The sequence below is a fragment of the Zonotrichia leucophrys genome, chromosome 1 (genome assembly GCF_028769735.1).
Source record: "Zonotrichia leucophrys gambelii isolate GWCS_2022_RI chromosome 1, RI_Zleu_2.0, whole genome shotgun sequence".
Classification (NCBI taxonomy): Eukaryota; Metazoa; Chordata; class Aves; order Passeriformes; family Passerellidae; genus Zonotrichia; species Zonotrichia leucophrys.
The window spans coordinates 24,008,956-24,028,734 of NC_088169.1; the positions used below are offsets into that span (position 1 = coordinate 24,008,956).

General features: G+C 38.5%; 1 protein-coding gene across 2 annotated transcripts in view; it reads left to right on the top strand.

The window, feature by feature from the left end:
* The first annotated feature begins 247 nt into the window (after positions 1–247).
* PRKX (protein kinase cAMP-dependent X-linked catalytic subunit) overlaps positions 248–19,779 on the top strand; it is a 55,937-nt gene continuing 36,405 nt past the window's right edge. Inside the window, exon 1 of one of the 2 annotated variants that reach the window (XM_064708881.1) lies at positions 248–654. In XM_064708881.1, coding sequence (XP_064564951.1) covers positions 471–654 — 184 coding nt within the window. In that variant the 5' untranslated portion in view covers positions 248–470. Of the gene's footprint in view, positions 655–16,072; positions 16,129–19,779 lie in introns of those variants that run through there. The other variant, XM_064708888.1, reaches the window with a different exon arrangement.

Sequence of the window (19,779 nt, forward strand, 5' to 3'; positions counted from 1 at the left end):
AGCCCCTCGGGCGGGACGCAGGGTGGGGAAGGAGAAGCAGAGAGCACCGGGGCTGTCACACGGTTCCGGGCCGTGCCCGCGGCGAGGGGCGAGGGCCGCGCTCCCGCTGTGCGGCGGGGCCGCGCTTCCCCCAGCCCCTCCCCGCCCCGCCAGCCCTCAGCGGGACGGTGCCGCAGCGGCAGCGGCAAACCCCGCCCTCCGCCCCGCGTGTGGCGCGGCTGGGCGCACCCTCGCCATTGTCTGCGCGGCGGTCCTTGCCTGCTGCGGGCACCGGCGGGCGGCGCGGCGCTTGTGGCCGCGATGCTGAAGGGCTGCGCGCCCCCTCAGACGCGGCAGCGGGCTCCAGCCCTGGGGAGCAGCCACCCCGCCTGCTGAAGACTGAAACTTTGCGTCCCCGCCGCTCCCTCTCCTCTCTCTTCCTCTCGCCCTTCTCCATGCGCTGAGCGGCCGCGGGGCGCCCGCTCGGCCCTATGGACGCCTTCAGCGCTGCCAAGGCCAAGATGGGGGCGAAGAGCGGCGGCGAGGCGGCGGCGGCGGGAGTGGCCGCGCCTCAGCCCGCCGTGCCGGCCCCCAGCCCCGCCGGTCCCGGCTCGCCCGGCGCGCTCGAGCCCGCTGCCTACAAGCTGGAGGACCTGGAGACCCTGGCCACCGTGGGTAAGTGCGGGAAGGAGGGGAACAAAGGAGCTGCCGAGGTGCCTGACCGTGCCCGGCGAGAGGAGATGCCCGAACATCTGGCTGCCCCCTTCCCCAGCGCCCTCTTTTTTTGTGGGTTTTTTTTTTTAATTTTTATTTCTCTCCGCCTCCCCCTCCCTCTCCGCTGGCTTTTCTCCTGCCGCGCCACCGCTGGCCGGTGTGAGGGCAGCTGGGCTGCCTGCGGTGGCTGTAGGTGCCTTGGGCGGCTGGCGGGGACGCGCCGCAGCCTCCGCGCCGTTCGGGAGCCGGGCTGCGGGAGGCTGTGGGCATTGTACGGCCCCGGTGCTGCCGTGTCACGGCTCCGGCTGCGGGAGGCTGTGGGCATTGTACGGCCCCGGTGCTGCCGTGTCACCGGCTCCAGCTGCGGGAGGCTGTGGGCATTGTACGGCCCCGGTGCTGCCGTGTCACCGGCTCCGGTAGGCTGTGGGCATTGTACGGCCCCGGCTGTGGGATCTGCAGCGGAGCGAGCCTGCACCCGGACCTGGGTTTGGCTTGTCTCTGGGATGAGTACTGCCACTGCTGAAGCTGAAAGACCTTTTAGTATAAAACCTGGTTTATCTGGTTTAACTTCATTTACCTGCATCCTGATAAAAAATTCATTATTTAAATTAGCTGTCGGGCCAGGGAAGAGATCAAACAGGTTAACCGAATGCAGGTGAGTGTATGTCAAACCCCCGACACGCTGTTGCCCTGAATATTGATGCGCAGATATTTTGCGTGTGTAGAATTTTGGTGGAAGGTAAGGTCTCATCTCACAAGTACCACGCTTACTAAAAGTGCCTGTAATCGGTGGCATTGCAGAGTAAATGTGCCTAATAAATAGACGTGTCAGACATCAGTGATGTTCGTGGTGTTCATGGGTGCTGTATCTCTGTATTGTATTTGAACATACATACTGACAGTTGCATATGTTTTTGCACCTGGTTTGAAAGCTTCAAGTTGTGTGTTCAACTATATGGAAGTTTTATTCACTTTTTCATTATAGGACTGTGAAATTGCTTTGGATAGATTTATTTCAGTAAGTAATGTAATGTAAATCTTAATTTCCCCTAAGCTCTCTTCAGCCAAAAAGGTGTGATATAAGCCCTTTCTTAGTGAAGGTAATGGCTTTAAACATGGAATTGGAAAGGCCCAGGAGTGTTGTTGAGTGTTGTTGTGAATGAAGAATGCATTATCTTCTCTTGAAATACGTTGTGTTTTGAGATAGTGTTCCAATTTGAAATGTGGGCAGACATTTTACTGATAAATTATTTGAGATTATTAAGAGACTTCTTGAAAGGTTTGTAATGTTTTTTTCCCTCCAGAAGTGGTTGCTTTTCTTCATTACATCATGACCATGTGGATACAGTAGTCATCACTGAGGATTAAGACTTCGAGTGAAACACAGATTGCAGAAAAAGAGTAATTTTTAAAGAAGGCAGGGTAGTCATGGAAATATTTCTGCAGCCAATGAAGAAATGTGGAAGTAATCCTGGTGTCAACCTTAAACAGTATACCTTTATTAGAGTGTCCTTTAAGATGCTCTTTAGAGGCTGAGGAAAGGGAAAATTGCGATTCCACAGGATTTAAAGAGAGACTTAAAAAAATTGAGACACTGCGTGTTACGAAGGAGCAGAGAAAGAAATAAAAGGTAAAAGGAGCAGATAGCTGCCTGTCAAGGCACTGACAGAATATGTAGTGTCCCATCATTCTCTGTCTTCCCCAGCTTGATTTTTTTTTCCTTTTTTTCTCAAGTAGCTCTGTCTCAAAAGATGGCCATTCTTTGCATCTCTTTTGAACTGTGTCATTGGTCATTTAATAGGGAAAATAAAGATAAAAAAAGAGAAAACTGGAAAGGTATAAAACTGTGCACAGATAAATACATAAGGCCTTACATTGTCAAAGAAACAGAGCTGGCTTATTTTAAGTTGGTTGAAAAATGAATTTGTGACTTGCCTGTGTATCTTGCTCCTGGCTAGGAAGCAATGTTGCAGCCTTAAAGTGATACTGAAACTGAACACGTGAGTACCTGCTCTGAGTGGCCGAGTTTATAAAAGATGCAGTGCCCCACTAATGCCTCTGTAGTGCACTAGTCAGGGATCTGAGTCAGATCTAAGTCTGCCTGAGGTTGGGCAGCTCTGTGTGCACCTGCTAGCATGAGGCATTGGAGACCTGATTTAAATAGGCTGCAAGTTAAATCAGTGCAAAATACTGCAGGGTAGTAGAGTGGATTTGTTTTTTAGCTTGAGAAACTTTTTTGCTTGGCTTAGGCCTTTTTTAATTCAGTTAAGCAACTGAAGGTTTATATCACATGTACTGAAAGCATGGTTCACATGTACTTTTTAGCGTGGTTTAAGTCAGTATTACCTTATCCTCCATTTTGATCTCCCTGCACAAACAGATGGCATTAATGTCATCAGTTTCACTACAGCAATTTAGAGTAGTCTGCAGTTTGCTCTGATAAGGATAACCATTTTCTTTCTGCTGATGTTCTTGAAAGCTGTATGCTCTGAGATAATTGACGATGTTTGGGGATGGGAGGGGAAATACCAGAACTTCCTGTTATGTAATTTTTGGGTATCTCCTTTTTACTAGAATCATTGCTTATAGATATTCCCAGGCTTAGAAATAGTTATGGCCATGGAAGCTGTCCACCTCAGAAAGTTGAAAGTCAAAACAGGGAAGTAAGTTCCATGCTGTGGGAGCTGTTTATGGTTAATATTTAAGGTAACAGAATTGTGTTGGTGTCTGTGAGATTGTAGTCATCTATGACTTTATGCAACTTCTCTCTGAGTGTGGAATAAAATCCATGTTAAAAAAAAAAGTTGACTGCAGTACCTGCTTTGAATATAGCAGCTACTGTTTTAAGTATCCTTCATAGTCTCAGAGGATTAAAATCTCTCTGTTAACCTGACCACCATAATGCAGGCTGGATTTTCTGTGACATGTGTTTTCTGTGATTTCTGTTGGGATGTTGTGCCTGGTTTAGCAAAGAAATTCATGTAAAGGTGGGAAGAGCAAAAGGGAAGTACAGTTTAGTGTAATGATTCAGAGGACATTTATCTCCCCCAAACATCCCAGGACTCAGCCTTTGTTTGGGTGTTTGTAGGCTCTTTGTTAAAAGGCAATTGGAGCAGAATCTGGAATACAAGTTTGCTTTGGAGGGAAGTGCTTTAATACTTAGTTGATAAAGTGAAGTTACGGCTTTGGGGAGGGCACAGGATTGGGACACATACTGGTTTCTGGCACTAAGAGAAGTTAAACAGGAAAAATATTTCTTTGAAGGTACTTCCTGAGGGGTTGAACATGTGGCTTTGAACCTTTGAAGTATATGGGTTTTTTAACTAGTCTCCTTGTATGAAAGTTGAACAGTCTTGCTCTGGAGCCATTGAAGGTGCTTGGTTGTCCTCATCTTGTTTTGAATTAATTTTCCTTTCAAAGGAGGTTGAAATACAAATGTTTGCTCAGCACACTCAGAAACTGCTGTTCAGGCCAGGCTGAAATACTCTGTGAATCTCAGTGAATCGATGTACTCACCTGTGCCAAGATTGAGGTAGTTCTGTGCTGTACAGAAACAAAACCAATTATATGCCATGACCACCATGTTGATTCAAAGTTCATGACCTGTGCTCACCTGAACCTATTTCAAACTTCTTGTAAGTCTGTGAAAAGGGGAGACTGAGCACTAATGGCAGAGTTTCTGAATCATCCTTTGTTGTGATGGGCATTTAACATGGGCAGAATTCCTGTTCCAGAAGCCAGAGTGCCTGCAGTTGGACACCTGACACGTATCTTGAAATAGAGATACTAAATTTTTAATTGTGCCACAATGAAAAAGTAATTCAGGTAAACTAGAGTAAGTAATACAGGAAAACCAGAAGGTACTCCTTCATTTTTGGGTACATAAAGATGGGAAAAGTGTTACATTCCCAATTGAAATGCATAGTGATGGAAAAGGGGGAAGGAAAAGAACACCAGGAGGAGAAAGATGACAAATTTTTTCTTACCCTCTCTCCTTTGAGATATGCTTCTTGTCCATTTTTCAGAGTGCAGTGAATTCCATAGCAGACTATGTAAATGTAAATTTGGAGTTGTGAATCTGTTCAATTGATTGAAATATTTTAATTAGAGTATTTTTATGCAAAAAGATTCTTTAAACTACTTTTCCCATGAAGTGCTTTGCACTAAACAAATGCAGAATAAAAATTGGGCATACCAGTATTTTTCTTTTTATGCAAGTGGGAAAATTTAAAAAAGTTCATGGGAAAAATGAGGTGCTACATATTTTCAAATACTTAATTTCTCTATGTTCACACAGAAAATATGCTAGTCAAATATATTTCAAGTGGCATTGTATCAGCATGACAGTAGGTACACAGCTGTAGTCTAATGCCAGGGAATTGTCTAAGTAAGAAGCTGTGCCCCAGAGTAGCTAAGTTCTTTACTTGAAAAGAACACTGGTGGCTTTTTCCTTTTTCTTGGAGGCTTAATTTAGTTCACTTTCTTACCAAGTGTTATTTTTGGTTTCACTACCAAGGTTGTCACCTATTTTAAATTTTCTAAGGGATGTAAGAGCATTTTTTCCCTGTTTTGTCACATTTTCTTGATACTGAGATGATAAATAATAATCCATGATTTTACTTGGCAATGTTCTTGAATACCACAAGTTTTGAAAGAAAACATGGTCTGAATGTTGTGACTGTAATGGTGACCTGAATTCACCATTACGTTTGTACATCTTTGAGGCTTTAGTCATAAAGCTAAATGACTTGAATTCTGTTTTCACTCTCTGTATTTCTTACTTCATTTTTCCCTCCCACAAAATGACACTTGTCCCAAAATAAATCATTATTATTATAGCTGCTGTCTAGAGAGAAATGACCAGGTGTGAGACTCAGCTTTCTTCCTTTGCTGTTCCTGTTATCCACTGCTGAGGTGAATTTCAATACCATAATGTTTATTGTAGTTCAGACAGCAACAGGTTCTTTCCCATAAGTTTCTTATTCTCTTTAGGATGGAAGAAAATGGATTGAAACAAGTGTTCTCTTTTATCTTTCAGAGAGGTCAGAAAAGTGAGTGTATGGAAGAAGTCTGAACATGTGAAAACTGAAAGTTCACATTTCTGCTTTTCTATCTGCAGTGTTTAAAATCAGTCTTGAGGTAAATTGTTAGTGTTTGCCTGTCACCTGTTTCTTTTGTCTGAATCTAGTTTAGATATTTAATTGATTGCAGAAAGAAATTCAGTATTCTTTATCTGATGTTGTGAATTTGACAGTGTGTTATAGAATAGGCTTCAACACTCAAATATGCTTCTTAAAGATAAGTGATTTGTAAAGTCCTATAAATAGCCCAGAGATGCCCAGAAGTGCTTTTTGCAATGCAAATAATCAGATAATCTGGGACACAACTGGTATTAATATTTCAGAAATAAGAAGCATGCAAAACTCACCCACAAAATCAAAAGCACCCAACACCATACCTTTCCCCTGCCAAGTTTTAACTTAAAAAACCCCCTGATTTACCAGGTGAAAATACTTTGGGAAAACTCTGTTAAGTGTTGTCTTAGCCCAAACTGAAGATAAGAAACCTGCAGAGAAATGGAGATTTTAACTATTTTTTTTCTCTTTTTCCTTTTTCAGTGGGAAGAAACAGGAACTTAAAAGTGCTAGGGGTTGAAAGCATGTAGGCTCTTAGGGCTTGACTCAAGTTTTTCTATGTTTAGCTTCTTGAGCATGCATGTCTGGACTGCTTGTAGAGGACAGAGAGAACAGCCTTTAGGAGATGACTGCATTGGTATTTTGGCTTTCATGTAATGAAAACTTAGCAAAACAAATCCCTTCCCAAAGTGTGTTTAATCCTGGTTTGGTCCACTTTTAAAGGTGTTAGTCAGTATAACTAGGAAAAAAAAGACAAGTGTGGTGAAATTTATATACTGATTTGTTTATTATGAGAGACATAGAGGTGTATACAGCAATGAAGAGTGATTTTTTTGTAAAGATAGGAACCTGTGTTTACCTTCCAAGGTCTTGTCTGGGCATAAGCTGTTTTTAACCAAATTATTTAGCTCAGTGTAATTCCCCTACTGTTGACATTTAGCAGTGTAGAACATTTTCAGTATTAGCTTGTACTACTCAGGAGTAATTTAACATGTTATGTTTACTTGGGAAAGCATCCTTTAAACTCTGCAATATTTTAGAGGGTTTTTTAGCAGCTTCAAACTGGTACATAAAATTTTCTGAATACTGTGTGTTAGTGTGCACCTGGGATATTTAGGGTAGAACAGTTCTCAGAATTAGACTATTTCTGCTTTCCCATAGGAAGACTGTCTTTCAAATGACTGAACAAGTGTTGATTTCTTTTTTTAGAAAATAAAGAAGGGAGAGATATATGATACAACATTTTTTGCTAATAATATTCAGTTTGTCAGGTGCACTGTTTGCACTTCACATTAAAGCACTGCTGCGGTTTCTTGTATAAAATATGGATTTTTTTAACCCTTATTTTTAATACTGGAGTGGATCAAAGATGGTCATCTGTAGAATTTGGTCATGAAAACTTTTCAATTGGCTGCCCTTTTTCTTCTGGCCTGTTTATTCACTCACATCCCAGCTTGGAGCAGTTGCTAGCTGGTCTGTTGATTGACTGTGACTTTTGTGGAAACGTGTTGTCTTTTTTCTTCAGGGAATCAATTGGTCTGCTTCGACACATTTCAAATGAGACAAATTGAGTGTATGTGTGTTATTTATTGCTAACTGATGCCCATTAAATATAAATGAAGGAAGCATCCTTTTCATGTCACTGAACTGCATGGTGCAACCTATTTCTGTGTGCTACTGGTGGTGATGGAGTGTGAGACTTGTCTGCTGGGTTGATCTGGCCAGTGGAACCATTCCCATGGGATCTGATTTTCTAGTCTTGTGATTCTTTATTTGTTAGGGAGAGTATTTCATAGCCCTTATGCCAGCCCACTATCTTGTCTGTATATCAAGAGACTAATTTTTATGGGAAATATTTGCTCTTGTTTCTTTCCTGGATATTTGGTTTGAGTATCACCCACAGCTTTCTATATTGGATATATACATATATACATTATGGATGTAAATATAGATATATATTTAAGTTTACACAAACTCTTAAATTTTAAGTTTTACTATTCTGCAGCTTGATAGAGGAAGAGGGAGAATATGTAATTCTTCTGCTCATTTTCTGTCAGCATATTTGAGCTTCTAAATGGCTCTCACACCAGATATTTGTTTCTAGAAACTATTCAAATACAGTACCTACAATATATAGGAGCAGGTTTTTTATTTAATTTTTAAGCTGGTGTTTTTTTTACTTCCTTAAAGGATTGGTTCTGAGCTAATTTTGCATGAAAGATCATGTACCTATTATTTGTTAATTTGATTCTAATATGCAATTTGTATATTCAGGTGTAATTATTTATATTTTGTGTTTATTGGAGTGCTGGAGAAAGGGAACTCAAAGCAGAAGGGCTGTATATTATAAACAATTATCAGCAGTTGTAACCTGTGACTTAGACTTGTTGTTTTTTGTATGTAGTCTCGATGTTGTCTAAGGCATATTTTTAAAAGCATTAAATCTAACAATATGGTATATAATTTTGCCTGGAAAATGCAATTATAGACCCTCTGACATTGTCTAATACAAGAGGAAATCAGGTGAAGGTGCCAAGGTGTGGGATTTTTTTGTTTTGTTTTGTTTTCTGTTTGGTTGATTTCTTGTTTGTTTGTTTCTTCATTATTCTCCATGATTCTTTCCAGAGAGGTCAGGGCTGATTACCAAAATCCTGTAAAATGACAGTTTGAGTTGGCCATTATGCTGTGTTTTTTATGAGTTTTGGAATTGTTCTTTGCTAAAATGTAACTTCCTACAGAGCATTCTTGGTATTTGTTCAAGTGTTGTTGTGTTTCTTTAGGGGAATATGGTGACTCAGAGCAATTTGAAATATTAATAGAAATGACTCTGCCATTATTGTTGAAGGTGCAGGGTGCTCTCTGGATGGAAAGAAAATGTCTAGTTAGTACTGCCCTTCATGCCTCTCAGGTATTACTCCAGTCAGTAAATTAAATGCTCTGAAATGCTGTAGGTTGATGTTAAGGGAACTGTCTCTCTACAGACTCTTCCAGAAACAGGCTAAACCAGTATAAGATTTTTACTTTGCTGATCTGCTAATGAGGATGCCCTGTAATGGCTGTATGTATGGTAAATAGAAGGATTTGGAGGGGCTGCTGGCTGGCTGTGTTCATATTCAGCTTTGGGTGCCATAATGGCAGACTCCTTGTGCCACCTGCCCCAAAACTGATGACAGACTTGTGCCTCAGAGCTCTGCCCTGCCAGCTTGCAGTGGCTTCCTGCAGCTCTCGGCTGCAGGAGATGATAGCCTGTGCAGTTTCAATTTGCGTGGCCTGCCAAAAGTAACTTCAGAGTATACATTGTAAAGTTTTTCTTTGTTTTCAGGAAAATGAGTGGGTAACTTGTTGTCTGTCCCTGGAGAACAGTGAGGACAATGGTGGTCAATCTGTTTCTAAATTGGGATTCTTGTCCCCTTTTTCGTGAAAATTTTTCAAGTTGCGTGTCACTATGTTGAGTTTGTGTTCTGAGGCCATTAAATTCTCCCTGACTTCTGAGACTTTCAAAGGCCTTTAAAAACTTTGGCAGTATGTCTTTATTTAAACCACCCAGCTGTCACACTCTGAAGTGGTGAATTTAGAATTTATGGTGAAGCAGCAATGGTTTTTTTCCTCCTTTTTTTAGTAACCAACACAGTTTAATTCCCATATTTGTAGAAATTATTCAGTCTTTCATATAATTGGAAATAGTGGAATTTGGGGTATAATAAATTTAAAAAACATTTCTAAAATTTTCCCAGTACCTTAATTAAAATTATTTTGTTTGAAAGCTTTTACACATCTGTTCTAGTACTTTTACCTTTTACAGTGAGTAGCTGTGGTTCCTTGGATTTGTTTATGGAAAATTTTTCTTGATTAAAGCTGGGTTTGTTTTGTTCTTTTTTTTTTTTTTTTTTCTTTTTGGCTACAAATGCCAGCTGGGAAGAAGCTGTGAGAAAGATTGTCCTACAAGAAAGAACCATTAGAAGGAAAAGCAAAAGTAACTGGGAAGAGAATTGGAAGGAATCTGAAAAAAACCCTAACAGTTGGTGCAAAATATTTTCAATTACATGAAGATATATTTCTGCTGGGGGGAGAAAAAGAGGTTTTGTAATTTTTTTTTTTTCATTTCAGTTTTACACGTTTATTCAGGTTTTATACATTCATGAGTTGAAAAATAGATACAAATTGGGGCACATCCAATCCTGATGCTGTAAAGCTTATGACATCTATCCATTTCAAGTATTTTAGGAAAATAAATTTTATTCTTTGTTCTAATAAGTGAAGGGTTTCTAGATTTATCTTACCTCTATCTGCAACACCTGACTTACTGTGAAGTAAAAGATGTATTGTGGTGGCAGTGGTGATAATTTTTTGCTGCCTTGGTTCTTAGACCTAAATTTTTCAGTGCTCCTAAACTACTGTTGGTAGAGGGTTAGACAGGGTACAGCCCAGTTTGTTTGATTTGGCATAATTATGTGAAAACAATTTTTTAAAAACAATTTTGAACATGAAATACATAGGATTTTGCTGTCTGCAAGGGATGTTTCTTATCTGTGAATTCTTGATCTATCAAGAAGAGCTTGCAATACACAGTAATTGTAAGAAGAGAGGCAACACTGTGAAATGATAAATGAGGAAGACAACTGGTTTTGTGACTATTATTCAGTGTCTCAGCAAGCAGTCTTTTTTTTTCTTTTTTTTTTTTTTATCCTGATGTGTTTGCAGGTAAACCCAGCTAACTTAAGGATAAGGCAGGGGTTGATTTCAGAATTATTAATTTCATAGCTTAGTGTCTACGTGTTTCACATTGCTTTAAGAGTTTCCCATGAGTGTACCTGGGTGATAAAAGCTTGCAATATGGTTAATTTTATCTTTGAATTGCAATTGAAATGCTTTGGAATAGTATTTAGAGACAGGGTTTACACTTCTGTGTTAAATATTCTTTTAGAATTTTACTGACTTTGTGTGGTTGCTATTTGCATTTTAGAAAAGAGGGTTCTTGGTGAAATGGGGACTTACCAAAATAATAATAACAGAAGGTTGGCAGGTAGTGGAGATAAATGCATATCTGAGGCTATACCTTTGGTACAGAATGTTCAAATTCCTACTAAAAATGATTTTGGAAAAAGAAGGGAGAAGGGGGCTTAATGCTGTTTTGAGACACTTCCATTTTGTTTAGGTGGGCTTGTATTTCCTGGATAATTGCTTCTTTTCAGAGCAAAACCAGTACAACTGAGTGAAAGTGTGGCTAGAAGCACAGTTGGATATTCTAGATGATTGTAAGTGAAGAAACTGATGTCACCAGTTCTAGATTTGATAAGTGAATCTGAATGTGTAGTTTTTGCTAGGTCATACTGTGAGTGCAGTGTCATCTATTCCTGTGAAACTAAGTGAGCTGTGGTGCCTTTTTATGGATTTTCTGATATGCTCAAGTTGGGCTCTCCTGAGTGAAATATGGATGATTTATGTCCTGTAATAAAATATATTGATAAGCTTCTCTCTAATCTTTGTATGTTTTGTCATTTAAAATATTTGTACAAGGGAGAAAAATCTCCCTTTGGCAGTTGGGTATAATATCTATGGAGAGATTCAGAACTCCAGGTCCTCCCATGATAGTTGAGATTTCTAGTCTGATTTGCTTTCATTTTTGGTAGAAATGTTAGGAGCTGCATTGTTTGAGAACAAACACAACTTTGTTGCTTGGCCTCCTCTGCTTCTCTGAAATGGGAATCTTGATATAGAATTAAACACTGATTATTATAATAATAGGACAGAAAAAAAAAAGAGCCACCTAGAAATGCAAGGCCACTTGAGGGAAGGAGAAAAGCCATACTGTGTTTGATCACTTCACTTTGGAGAGCCTTCCACAGCATAATTTCGTAAGTTTCATAAGCAGACATTTTTCTTTTTTTTTGCTGGGGGGGAAAAGGTGGGAACTATTTAATAATTTGCCATAAAGTACAATAATCTCTAAGGAGTTTTGCATGTTGTACACAGACCTCATTTTAAAGACTGAAAGTAAACTTTACTTAAAAGGACACTGTAGTGAAAACAAGTGCTTAGGGACTATTAAAGCATTGATTATACTTAGCTTGTGTACTGGCATGTCCTACAAAGGATAACATTTAGTTTTTATGGCAAGAAGTTTGAAATTTTATTAGTCATTGTCAGAGCTTTCCTCTGGTACCTTGTGAGGAGGTGTATTTTAGTAGTGCAGTGCAGGTTTCTTCTTCCATTAGCGACGTATGAGGACCTGATATGTATGACACAATAATTTCATCAGTCTCTGTTTTGTCTCCTGAGACTTGTTCCTAGGAAATCTGCAAGCATCTGAAACAAGCTTTAGTAACAGTAAATACCGAATTTGCCTGATAAAGTTTCTTGTTTGGCTATTTCATCTGTCTTCAGGGAAGAAATATGCCTTTTAGCTTTGCTACCGAAAACTTAACATGCTTCACCTTTGTAAAAAGTGTTAATGGATAATAATATAATCACCATCAGATCACCAGTAGCTTTCAGTTACAACTGATTTAAATATGAGCTGATGAGCAGGCCCAGATAGATTTGTGTTTATTTCTGATCTTAAATTCTGTCCCTGCCTTCTAAGTTTAGCCGCTTTGAGCTTGTGTTCTGTTTCCTTAAATGTAGATTCTGAATTATAAATGATATTGAACTGTTTGTTCTTTAAATTGAAAACAAATAAATTTCTGTTGAGCTGTGTGCTGTGTCAGCTATAGTAGTGAGTGACCCTCAGCAATGATGTTTCAATTTTGGAGAAACACAGTCTACAAAGGGCACATCAAGTACTCTTGGTGTGTGAACTATAGCTCATGAATTCAATTAGCTGTAATTGAATCTATCCTATCAAAGTGGTGTTGGATTTGCTATTCATTACTTCCTTTACTACTGACTGTGGTCTTGTTTTAAGTGTATCAGATGAGGTGCAGCTAATTCTGAGGTTGTATGGGGTGGGAGAATTGTAGAGTAGAAGTAAGAAGCAACTATGGCAGTAAACAACAGAATAAATTAACCTGAGTTTTGATAAATGGGTGCATATGTATATGTCTGCTTACCTGAGAAATTCTGTGTATGATGAAGACATACCTAGGATGAAGAGTGAAATAGCAGAGTGAAATAACAGAAAATATGAAAGGAAATGTCGATTCTTAGGGTAGAAGTGGACTTGGTTTTATTTTCAAGATTTGAGTAGTCATAATATCAGAGAAAGCTTTGAAATGATTGAAGGGCACCTTAGGCATCTAGTTCCAACCTATCTGCTCTGGGCAGGTTTCTTCACTGGGTTGCTGAAAGCCCCATCCAAGCGGGGCTCACGCACTTCCAGAGATGAGGCGTTCAGAACTTCTCTGGGCAGCTGGGTAATCCAACCTAACATCTGGCCTAAACCTACCCTCTTTCAGTTTGAAGCCATTGCCCCTGTCCTGTCACTATTTGCCCATGTAAAAAGTAGCATTTTATTTCGGTTTTTGAAGCCCTCTTTAACTGCCAAAAAGCCTCAGTAAGGTCTCCCCTGATCCTTGCTTTCTCCAGGCTGAGCAACCCAGCTCTCTCAGCCTGTCATTACAGGAGAGGAGCTCCAGCCCTCTCATGACCTTTGTGTCCCTCCTTTGGCCCTGCTCTAACAGGTCTGTGTCTCTTGTGCTGAAACCCCAGAGCTGGGTACTCAAGTGGGCTCTTAGAGGGGCAGAATCCCCTCCCTGGACATGCTCACCCACACTGCTTGTGATGCAGCCCAGGATGTGGTTGATCTTCTGGGCTGCAAGCATGCATTTCTTGTTAATAATTTCAAATCTGATAAATTCTTGTTTAATCACATATATTTACTCTTTAAATATATTTGTTCAGGGCAGCTAGTCATTGCAAATGAGCTTTATTCTGTAATCTTGTATGTCAATCTTCCTTTTGTGTGGAAAATAAGGTATTGTGTAGCGAATTCACTTCTAGCCTCGCCTCTTTGTGACATGTTACATCTTTCCACCTGTCTCATACATCTTCAGATGTATGAAATTTGCAAACTTTTTTTAAAAAATTTTGCAAACATTTTTTTTAAAAATAAATATTGGACCTCACATGATGTTATGCTTAAAGAAAAACAAAAGGAAAGATTGTACAGAAACAGTGTCCAGCACAGAAATGCTATCCGGTTACCAGCCAAAATATCTTTCCTTACTGTTGCAAAAGGAATGATACTGTTACAATATATGCCATGGCCTCTGAAACTTACTCTAATATTGACTTGATTTCCTTTTTCTTGTGGAGTTGCTTTCTTAAAAGTAGTTTGGAAAATCAGGGTTGTTTTGTGAAAGGAATTTATTTGTAGCGTGTTTTGGTGTACTTTTTCATAAATTCTCAAATGTTCTCATTTAAATAATGGTCCATTTAAATAATGTCAATTATGTACAGTGTTCTATTTAAAGTCTTATTTGTTGATTTGGATGGGTTCCTTGTGCATGATATTGATAGGTGTAATAGCATAGGGAGATTGGATCCCAGTTTTGATACAAGAAGGCATGGAAAGTGTGTATATAAAACTTGGGGAAAGGTGAAACTGGGAGATTGGTAGAGTGGCTTTTCTTTCCTATTAAGGAACTGCACAGTAAAAACAGAAAAAACTACTACATCCATTCTGTGTTTCAGTCACATAGTTGGCTTATATGAAGTTAGAATTTAAGTTTAGCTTTACTTTTCTGCATTTACTTTTCTGCATTGTAAAGAAAAAACAGTGGCTGGTCCATACAGCCCTGAATAGCATGAAAAATTCAGACCATGGTCCTTTTCTGATAGGGTATTTAAATGTTAAATTGGCATTGGCATGTCTTCAGTAACATTAGGTATTAATACAAGTGATATTTTCAATCTTGATTCCATTAGTAATGTAATTCTTGGACACTATCAAGATTTTTTCCAATATGTTTAATTGACATTTGAGAATGCAATTTGGAGACTGGGATTTTGAAACTTAATATTTGTGTTAGGGCTTTTGTTCCAGTTCCATATCAAATACAACTTTATTTGGATATTCTAGACTTACTTCCTCTTTCTTGGATAATAGCTCTTTATGTGGAGAATATGGTGATATTCATTCTAGTGCCAAACAATGGTGATTTCATCACCTTATCTTGTACAGAGTTACACTAATTTTGTAAGGTATACTATGTGAGAATTTGGAAAGGTAATGGAACACATGAAGTAAATTCTAGATACCTAAGGCATTGTTATTCTGTAGTCTCTTAGGAATATCAGTTGATACTGCCTTCTGAGTATAAACAAAGCCTTCCCTTTGAGGAATATTTTGTTCCACTCATGAGTTCTCAGTGTATTAACATTTAACCAAATAAAAGTATATTTGCAGTACTTCTTCCAGATTGAGATATCGTTTTAGGACAAAATTCTTGTGAGCTTGTAGTTTTTTTGTAAAATCTCATTTACAGAAGATAGAATGCAGGGTTGTAGTTGCACTGCAGCAATTATTTGGGTCTTTTGGAAAGGCTTTCCTTTTGCTGTGGTTACAGTGCTGAGTCATTTGTGCATATTATAATAAAACCTCTAGTACTCACTACAATCCATTTAAAACACAGATCTAATGAAATAGATTTTTTAGAAATGGTCATAGTTAAATCAGAAATATTTTTCTCTGTCAGTGTAATAGCTCGAGTTTGAGAGTAGTGTTTTAAATACCTTCTAAGACTATTGTGCCATATAAACTTGAATAACATATGTAACATTGCAGACTATAGAGATAAATTCAAGCTTGCAAATTCGATGTGGTTTGAACCTTGATTATTTGTATACAAGGTATCCTTTTCTGTGTGCAATGTTAAACTATATCAATATTTTGAAAAAAAATGCCAGGTGAATGAACTGACATTGTGAATACCACATTTGTGACACTGGGTCAGTAAGTTAGGTAATAGTACTGAAGATTATAATGAAGTATAGGTATCATTTTGTAGGCACACAGTTTGTGGTAATTGGGGGTGGGCCTGCATCCGAGCCTCATCCCCAGTGGGCCACAGCTGTGAGAAGCAGGTGAGCAGCACTGACAGCAACAAGCCTTGCAAACATTGAAAGCAAAGAGACGTGGAGGGCCCAGGTGCACTGACCAGTCATGGAAGGGAACAGAGGACACACAGGTGCAATGCGTGAATATGAGGGGTATAAAAGGTTGGGCTAAAGAACAAGAAGGGCAGAGGCCTAAAGTCTTCTGTAGTGGTGTGGTGTTACTTTGTATGGGTTGGAGCCTTCTGAAATTCCATAATGATACTCTGTGCATTGTGGCCCTCTCAACTGCGACCTGTGCTGTGGTGTATGCTGTGATATCATTTAGAGTAGATTTCATGACATGGAGCCTGAAGTATTCATTGAGTTGCCAACAATTCTTTTTCAAGTCTTGCAAATTTGTATACTTCCTTACACAGATTAGCATATTCTGTTTCAATAGTTTCTGTGCCACAAGTGTCATGCACTTATCAGGCCATGTAACTTTGAGGTGGTCTCTTCTGTCTGAATGTAGACTTATGCATTGTAAACAACTAATAAACCTATGTGTGTTGAGTCAGCAGAGGGAAATAGGTACTTCTGTGTTCATAAACTGAGTGTGTAAAACCACTCTATTGAATACAGAAGTGCCTTTTTTCTCTTCTGTTAAATTGCAGGGAATTCCACTTGGCTGGTCCAAAGTTAAACTGTGTAATAAGTGAAGGCAATCCAGCTCTGAGTGCAGAGACTGTTGATTCTTTGCCTAAAAGATGGGAGAAAATGTGTCTCTCACCTTTTGTTTGGGTTGCATATATATGCAATAACAGCTTGCATACTCTTAGCCTGAAACTTTAATTTTTTTTTGTATTGTACAAAGAGTTTTTATAAGTTTCTACCATAAATTGGAATAATGGCCAGGAATAATGGTATTTCTTTCAAAACATATGCTTACTGTGTCTTTTAATGTGCAACCATGAAGAGTATGGTATGAGTTACATGGTGCTTTGTGGTAATCTATCTTTGAAAGTGGAAATTTTACTCCAGTTTTCAAAAATACCAGTCCTAAGGTTTTAAGATATAATGTGAAGACTGAACTTTCTGTTGAATTGAGGTCTTTAACTGCTACTCAATGGTCAGACTTTGTCTTCTGTGGAAATGTCCAGAGGTTTTGTTTGTGTTGTTTTTGCATATCCTGAATTAGCTCTACATCAGTTTTAAATTTAAAAATGAAAGTGAAGAGTTTGATTGGAAAAAAATATTGAAAAATAGTTGTTGACCACAGCTGAACTTTGATTTCGTTTTGCTTTCTTAATATTGCTGTATCAGGTTTTCAACCTGGCCTTTCCAACTTTCTCAATTGTGCTGGTATGTTTCTGGACTAGGGCCTTCTGTGTGGTAACACAGATAAAGCAGGGGATAGGAATACTGGAACACTATTCTGTTAGTTGTCTGTTTACTCATTTCCTAAAACACGTGAGAGAAATAAAATGTCCTGAGTGCAGGACTTTAGGTCTTAAATGTCTTACTTGTCTTCAAGCAGAAGCTCTTCAACCTAATTCCAGTCTTATAGTTTACAATCATTGTAGTACATACTAAGTAATAAATAAACAGTCTGTTTGAAAAGTGTTTAAAAATACAGTTTTTGTGCACTGTGTGCAATACCTCCTCTTGATTTGTGTCTGATTTAGCACTGCTTTCAGTGAAGATGGAAGTGAAATGTAATTGAAAGGAATGTATTCTAAGAGGAACTAGTCCCTCAAAGGCTTCTGTCCAGCACTGGTGAAGGAGGAAATCGGTCAAGTACAAACAATGTGGCTTTTATTACCTTGGGTCAGCAATAATAAACCTTTGTACTTCACAAGACTTTATTGTTTGCTTTTTAAAAGGACACTATCAAGGGTATTAAGCTCATGCTTTCTTTGCATTAACATGGGACTGACTTGCAGCAAGTAACTGTTTAGGAAAAGCTGAGTTTCAGGACAAACCAAAAGATGATGATTGTGTAAAAATCATACAAGTAGGTAGATACAAATATTTCTGGGTTGAAAAGAAAGGTTGCTAATCAGATACCAAATGCCCCTATTTAGACTTACCAAGTTCAGAGGGGGCTGCTGCTAAAGTTTCTATCTGTGCTCTTGCATGGATTTGATTTTGAATTAGACTCTATGTAACATGAACTTCTTTGGAACAAAATGCTTCTAAATCCTTTATGGATTATTATATTAATATTAGTTAATATTGGTTAACATTACATTGCTACATTTGCCTCTTAGTCATCAAAATTTTATTTTTATTTATTTTTCTGGGATGTAAATGTGAGTTTTAAGCCGTGTTTTGTACTTGTTTGGCTGGCCACTTTTATTTTAAGGTTTTCTTTTTTTGGGGGGAGTAATTGTAAGCTTACAGTGATGATGTGTATAATTCTTTGGTGGTCATATATGCAACCTCATAAGTTCAGCTGTGGCATCTGAAAGAGCAGAAGATGTTGGAACAATATTTCAAGTACCTGAACAGTTGTGTATCTCTTACAGAGGTTCTGTTTTAAACTTAAAAGACCTTATTGGCTGCTTCTTTTAGTTAAAGTACCTGAAAAGGATTTTAGTCTGCTGAAACTTATTATTGCTATGACATGGCAGTTTGTTCAGCTTTGGATGTTTTATTTTGTTTTGCAGATTTTAATTTTTTTTTGTTGTTGTTCAAAACAAACTGTATTTCTTCATGCTGAATTTGAATAAACCAGCTAAAACAGTTCGGTAAATACTTCCTGTCACCAGGGAAATTGAAGATGAAGATAGAACTGCTGATAAATTATGAGAGAGAGCTTTACTCTCCTTGTGGGTAAAAATTTGATTATGAGGATGAAACTTAGAAACTGAGCTTTTTTTTTCCAATATGAGCTGTCCCTGTTCAGGTTTTTTTTTTTCCTACTTACCTTTTTTGGAAGGGAAAAAAATTCTGAGAATCACTTCTCATTAACTGAACAGAATACATGGAAAATGGTGTGTTAATGATTTGCTTGAATTGATTCTTTATGTACTACAGAGGTAAACTGCAAGTTATTCATCCTTGCAGAAAATGAGAAGCCTTTTGGCTTAGACTGGTTCTGGGACATCCAGTTCAAAATACTGGGTGTACTTCTAATCCCAGCTCAAGAAGCAAGAGCTGTGTATTCACAACTCACAGCTGTTCACAGACACAAAATCAAAGAGCATCTGAAGAAAGATCAGGATTCATTACTTTGAATTGTATTGGAAAATGTGTCTGTCATAACATTTTTTATTACTTCTATTAAACAATCAAGACAAATCTTGTAGACTAAAATTTGGGGGTTTATGATACCTGGTGTTGTTCTTCGCTCCTCTTGTTGATTTTCCTTCTTTGCTGGAATCTGGGTTATTTTGTATCTCATTTTGTTTGTGGTAACTCGAAGTGTAGTAACACACTTGAATTAAATAGAGTAACTTTTGTGCTAAATGTCTGTTTATGTTAGTTTTCATTTTAAGGAAACTGTTTCATGGTGGGTTTAAACACTTAAAGATAATTAACAGCAGTAGAAAAGATTCACTTTGAACACATTTGTTTAGCAAGAGTCCTGAATTACTCAAAACTTGATGGGAATTTTAAGCATCAGTTAATGTACAGGAGGCTAGGTGTGGGATTTGCCTGCCTGGATTTTGTTGTTTGAGAAATTATTTGGAAAGAAACCAATAGGTTAAAAATTCTTCCCTTTAATATTTACATTCCGAGAAGTAATTCATGTGCTTGTTTTAACCTCTCCCTACCTGAAAGAATCAATTCTGTCAATAGGATTTGAATGCTACAACTTTTTAAATTCCAGAAAAGATGTTTTCTTCTTGTATAATTTCCAATTTACAGATTTTTCTCCAGCCATTAAAATGTGACACTTTTTGATAATGCTTTAATTACCTGAAATTCTCATCAGATGGAAGAGAGAATATAATGATTCTCTGAGTATCAG